General features: G+C 49.6%; 1 protein-coding gene across 3 annotated transcripts in view; it reads right to left on the bottom strand.

The window, feature by feature from the left end:
• Positions 1-678: 678 nt before the first annotated feature.
• TBC1D14 (TBC1 domain family member 14) overlaps positions 679-6,137 on the bottom strand; it is a 96,340-nt gene continuing 90,881 nt past the window's right edge. For all 3 annotated transcript variants that reach the window (XM_057706489.1, XM_057706490.1, XM_057706491.1), the window contains 2 exons: positions 4,591-4,849; positions 679-890 (listed from right to left, as the gene is read on the bottom strand). In XM_057706489.1, the coding sequence (XP_057562472.1) occupies positions 825-890; positions 4,591-4,849 (325 nt within the window). In that variant the 3' untranslated portion in view covers positions 679-824. The remainder of the gene's footprint in view (positions 891-4,590; positions 4,850-6,137) is intronic.

Below are 6,137 nucleotides of genomic sequence, written 5' to 3'. Positions count from 1 at the left end.
GGCAGGCCCGGACACCCTCTCGCCTCCCTCGGGCCTACAGGCACCTCCACCTGCTTCCCACCAGCGTTCAGCCCGTCTCTACCATCGCAGCACCTGCGTGAGCAGCTCTCCCTGCTGGAACGCGCCACCACACTGCACAGACGTGGGCGCCGTCTCCGGGACAGCGGGGCTCCCACCGGAACCTAAGCGGGCGCTGTCAGCCCCCGTGCTGGAGTTTTGTCAAGGCAACGTGGTAAGAGGTCAACCTAAAGGTCAGGTCGTGTCCTGGGGAGCCCAGGCGCACTCAGCAGCGGCTGTCCTGTGAGAGCCCGTTCTCCGGTAATGCCATCTTTGGTAGTTGGGCTTTAAAAACGTGACCTGCAGCCCTGGAAAGACTATCTCGATAGCTACATCAGCAATCCCTTTCTGACTAAAATATGCAGATATGAGCCAATAACATCTCTGAGGTCTCCCAAATAACATTTCTCATGCACCTTGGCTATGAAAAATTATAATATACTTTCCAGTAGTTGACATAAAAGCATTACAATTTAATTAACTTTTGCTGAAATGAGGGGAGGGAATTAGCCACTGCCCTATTTTTAAACCATGCAGAATATGCAGTGGTTGGCCACGGTCATCATTCCACTGAGCTTCTTAAGGCTTAGCCTTGGTTTAATTCTTTTAAAAGTTTTTTTGTTTGTTTTGTTTTAAGGCTAACTCCAGCATTAGGTATCAAACATGAAAACAGCCCGTTCTTCGGAGCTGCCAGTGTGTCTGCCTGAAACAACACAGGTGCCACTTGGAGATCTGCTTCAGTGCCGAGTGCAAGTCCACCTGCCTCCTCAGTGTCTGAGAGATGGGCTTCCTTTCTCCACCTCCCGGCTGTCCTTCTGCAAGGCGGTCAGCACCTGAGAAGCACAGGAAGACGTGGGTGGGTGACCTGCAGCACACGCTGAGCCCAGGCCCTGATGCCGCCTGCATCTCTGCCTCCCCACCTGCCACTCCTCTGGTCCATCTTCCACCCCTGCATCCAGGCTCACCTGTCTATCGTGGTAATCCGGCCACGCTATCTCTGGGCTAACGTCCTACAACCACTTCCCACCAGCCAGGTACCCATGTCAACGCAGGGCTACAGGGCTCTGCTCCTTCCACAGTCTGGCTACAGCCCCCACACTCTCCACTCCAGGATGCTAACGTGCCCTCCCAGGCCGTCACATGCAGCTGCCCCCGCTGCCCTATCCCTTCTCTTCACCAGCAAATGATTTATCCTTCTGAGGCCTAGAAGACATCAGCTCCTCGCGTGCCTTCCATGTGTCCCCAGGGCGACTTAGCTCTCTCCTCCCTGCACTCAGCTCTTAGCCCCTTTATTTTTAAAAACATTACATTCCACTGTGACTGCTTAATAACAGCAGTGACATCACAAGAGGCCCCATTTATCATATGCCCACTGAAGCAGGGCACTCACCAGGCACCGCCAGCATAGCAGCTGTTTAATCCCCAAAACACTGTAAGTCACCTGAACAACAGACAGTCATACAAGTGACCCACTAGAGGCCAAACAGCTCGTATGGATTCAAACCCCAATCTGTCTGACTCCAAAACCAAGGGACTCCTTGTAGCACCAGTGCTGAACGACCTGGCCCAGGCACTACACCACTTTAACTGAATTACAAATTACAAGGCGTAAAGCAGAAACATTTTATGTGGGTTTCAAATAAACTGCATAGAAGGGCTACTGGTAGAGAAAAGCCCCCTTCTCTACCTCTAAGTAAATGAGACTGCCAACCAAACACAAACATGTAACTGTTTTGTAAAGCGCACCAGGATCTTAACCTTAAGCACAGTTTTTAAGAGAAATGTGCACAAACCACAAGTCCCACGGGACCCGGAACTAAATAAACTTACTGACGCCTACCATCAGGCTAACTCCTATTACTGTCCCACTATTAGAGGATATCCTATTTAATAACCTTTGGCTGGTTTTAACCGATAATTTTCACTGAAAATGCAAGAAGCAAAACGACAGATCTGGATTTAATCCTTCTCTCTTTGCCAGTCTCTGTGGGTATGCAGGTGGGGGGGAGGTGGGGGGAGGGAGGGCCAATGAAGTAGCAACATTAAGTCAGCAGACCTGTGACTGTGCAAGAGGAAAAGTCAAGGTAGTCACAGCTCCGTGTGTTGAATAAAGGCCGTGAGGAAAGGCCCTGGCTTTCTGCAGCTACTTCAGAAAATCACCATAAGTGGCTGAATCGCCGGACCCTCCACAGCACGCTCTCAGGCAGAGGCCGACTTCGTGGGCGTGCACCTGTGCAGTCAGGCAGGGCCCTGCTCAGCGAATGCTCTGTAGTCGCGACCCTGAAATCCTTAATTCTAACTCTGAACACGTGGCCCCGTAGTTTCATTCTGCATTGACCATTTACTTCTTAATCAGAAAAAGGCTCTTCTTCCCTCTCACCAGATCGCCGATAATTATATAGCCAGTCCTGCTCGCATGAGCTGTTTTTTTTTTAACAGCTTTATTGAGACATAATTCACATACCATACAATTCACCCATTTAAAGCGTACAATTCAATGGCTTTTAGTATATTCACAGATATGTACAACCCTCGCCACAGTCAGTTTTAGAACATTTTCATCACCGCAGGAAGTAGCCCCTGTCCTCCAGCGATCACAGCCCTGCCCCCATCTCACCCATTCCCTTGGCAACCACTAATCTACTTCCTGTCCCTATAGATTTCCCTTCCTGCAACTGCATATGTGTGGAGCCATACAGTACGTGGTCTTTAGTGTCTGGCTTGTTCCCGTGACATAATGTTCTGAAGGTGCATCCACACTGTAGCACAAGTCAGTACTTCATTCCTTTTTATAAACTGAATGTATTTATTTCAGAAATCCAACTCATTTCACACTAAGCACTAAATAGTGCCCACCCTGCCCTGCAAAACCAGGCGGGCACTTCACAGTATCACCCAAGGGCCCACTACAGCAGCTGTGCTCCTTCCCGAAAGACCCAGGTGGGAAGGAAGTCCACCAGCCAGAGAGCATCACATAACAGGACAGGGAGGTAAGGAAGGACCAGCTAAGGAGGCAGACCAAAGGGAGGTGAGAGGGGAACCTCTCTCTGGTTAGTAAATAAATAAGCACTGAATTGTACACTTTGAAAAGGGTGAATCTTATGGTATGTAAATTAAAAAAGCTGTTATAAAAATACAGAGGCTGCTAAGATCAGAGAGAGAGTCTGATCACCTATGAAGTAATCTGGCCAAACTTAAGAGTTGATCAAGCCTTTAGATCTGTCAATTTACAGGAAACACAGAGTAGAAGGACCACGTTAAACACCACCACAGGGGACTCCCCTGGTGGTCCAGTGGTTGACTCCGTGCTTCCACCGCGGGGGGCACAGGGTCAACCCCTGATCAGGGAACTAAGATCCCGCATACCGTGCTGCAAGACCTTAATTAATTAATTAATTCTTTAAAATACCAGCACAGGGAAAGAACCAGCTAAATCCAGACTGTGGGAACTGCTATTGGACAGCTGACCTTGTTTCTTCCATACAAAAAGGGGGAAGGGAGAAGTGGCAAGGTGGGTAGCCTATACATTAAAAAAACTTAAAAGACCTTTCAACCAATTGCAATGTGTAGACCTTATTTGGATTTTGATTTAACCAAACGGTAAAGCTACTGCTGACATTTGAAAACAGCTGGAAGTCTGAAAACTGACTGGATATTTGACAGGCACATAGAGGTTCGTTATCCTATTTTATTCTATCCTTGAATGTACTTTAAATCTTCCACTAAGAAGACACACAAATCAGGAACAAGCACTGTATGGCATACAGGGGCCAGCACAAGCCTCCCCTGGACGGGATGCTCAGGCAAACTGAGCACATGCAGGGTCAAGAACCAACTGGTGTTTTTCCCTTTTAGAATGAAAAAGACTAGGAACCAGACAACACCGGCCAGTCCCACGGGGGACAAAACCTATGAGGAATGTCCGGAGGAGCAGTGAGGAACCTGGAAGAAGCGGCCCCAGGGTGGACGTGCTCCCATGCTACCAGCTCAGCTGCTCCACTAACACCTGCTGCTAAAGCTGGAGCAACAAACACATCCCCACATCCGGGGGAGCCCTCCCCCGGCCCTCCCCCTCTGCCCCCCCCTCCCCTCCTCTGCCTCTGCAACTGCTGAGAACACACATTTCACCTCTCTGGGCCTCCTTTGTTTATCAGTGAGATGGGGACAAGTCAGTTCCCTTTGCTTTCTGTCTCTGGCATTTACAAAAAGGGGGGAAGGCTTGTTTTACCAAATACTATCTAACGTGCAGAGAGCAGTGATGGCAAACCAGAAGTTCTGACCTCCCAATGCCACCTGAAGAATGGGTGGGAGGGCTTTTATTCTCCAGCCCCTTCCTCGGCCAGAAACCCAAAGAGGAAATGATTGCCCAAGACCCCCTGTGGCAGAGCTGAGCCTGAAGCCCAGGTCACCTCACTTCCAAGCCCAAGAACTACTACTTTAGAGAGGGCTGTCTCCATGAAGGGCACTCAGTGTAACTGGCTCCCTGAATTAGACTGTGGAGCCACTGCTCTGCGGAACAGCAGACCTGCTTACCTGAGCCCACTTCTTGTTTCGACTTTGCATCTGAATGGTAGCGATGGAAGCAAAAAATTCCTCTGCAGGCAAGTCCTCGGGCAGCCGCGTGAGGAACTGGGCTATGTGGATGAAGTCCATCTTGGTGAGAATGTCCTCGAACAGCTTCAGGAGGCCCAGGGCTGTGCGGAACAGAAACTCCTCCCCATCACGACAGAACACATCCCATACGCGACAGGCCAGATCCAGGGGCAAAGACTTGCTATATAAAGTAAAGATCCTGCAAGAAAAAGTTTGAGTTCCTCACATTTTGGATGGCACCAAGAAAGAGCTCTGCATTCGGGTCGAATCCATTAAAACGCTGCCTGAGTTAGCCACTTTAATGCTTACACTCGGGGGGAGGAGGAGCCCTAGGCCTGCCTTCACTCTGACGGCCAATTTAAGTATTTTCTAAAACTGCATTATCAGCTTTCACAGAGAATCTCAAACACTGTACAGTTTCTGAATTAGACATCAATTATTTATGCATGTACCACATATTTACTGCGTACCTACTATGCGCTTATCACTCTGAGGTAAGCCCTAGATATAAGGTTAATAAGGCAGACAGAGCTGAGAGTCCAGTGCGGAATAGAAACAGTAAATAGAAAGGTATAATTCAGGGACTTCCCTGGCAGTCTAGTGGTTAAGACTCCACGCCCCCACTGCAGGGGGCATGGGTTCCATCACTGCTCAGGGAACTAAGATCCTGCATGCCACGCAGTGCAGCCACCAAAAAGAAAAAAGAAAGAAAGAATTCAGTGCGCACGAGCACACCTCTCTTCTGAAGAGTACCATACACTTTTCTCCCAGTAGAGGTCAGCAAAGGAGCAGAGCAAATTTTTCCAAATAAATTTGACAGTGGATTATAAGAAATTGATCTTATATTTAATAATGCAAACCATCAGATGGAAAAATAAATACGTGAAATACAGGTATGTATTCCCTTCAAAACTGTGGTAATCACAATTCAGACGACCAAACAAATACCGTCTCAGGGGACCAAACATGTCAGCAGGTCTAATCATCTCTACCCTGGGCCTGGCCTACGTCCCAAAGCGAGGCGAGTCCAAGTTGAGATGCAGGCCAAGCTGATTCCCTGTGAACCAGCCCTCCTCCCGCCGCTGTGAGACGCAGCCCGGGTACCATCTCCAGGGTGTCCCCTGATCCCCCCACGCCGGGCCTCCCTCCACCCCAGTGCCTGGACAATGGGCGGTCTGCTCCTGTCTTCCCCACGGACACTGCACAAGAGTAGGGACCCCCCCCCCCATTTCCATGCTCAGCACCAGGCGCAGCTCCTGGTGATCTCTGCTGAGGAACTGTGTCCCTCAGGATGTCACAGACGCTAGTGGCTCCCACCGCCTTCTCACCAGTATTGGCCCTCATTACAAGCGGGGACCTTCTCTGTCCCTCCTGGAAAATCACTTCTCCACAGGTTTTAGTATTTCCTCAGTGCTGACGTGAGAGACACACAGGGCCTGTGAAGGCCCCTGAACTCAGGTGCTAGACCCAGACTGCACGGCTGCCTT

This window comes from Hippopotamus amphibius, chromosome 13 (genome assembly GCF_030028045.1).
Source record: "Hippopotamus amphibius kiboko isolate mHipAmp2 chromosome 13, mHipAmp2.hap2, whole genome shotgun sequence".
Classification (NCBI taxonomy): Eukaryota; Metazoa; Chordata; class Mammalia; order Artiodactyla; family Hippopotamidae; genus Hippopotamus; species Hippopotamus amphibius.
This window is presented reverse-complemented; position numbering and strand designations above follow the sequence as displayed.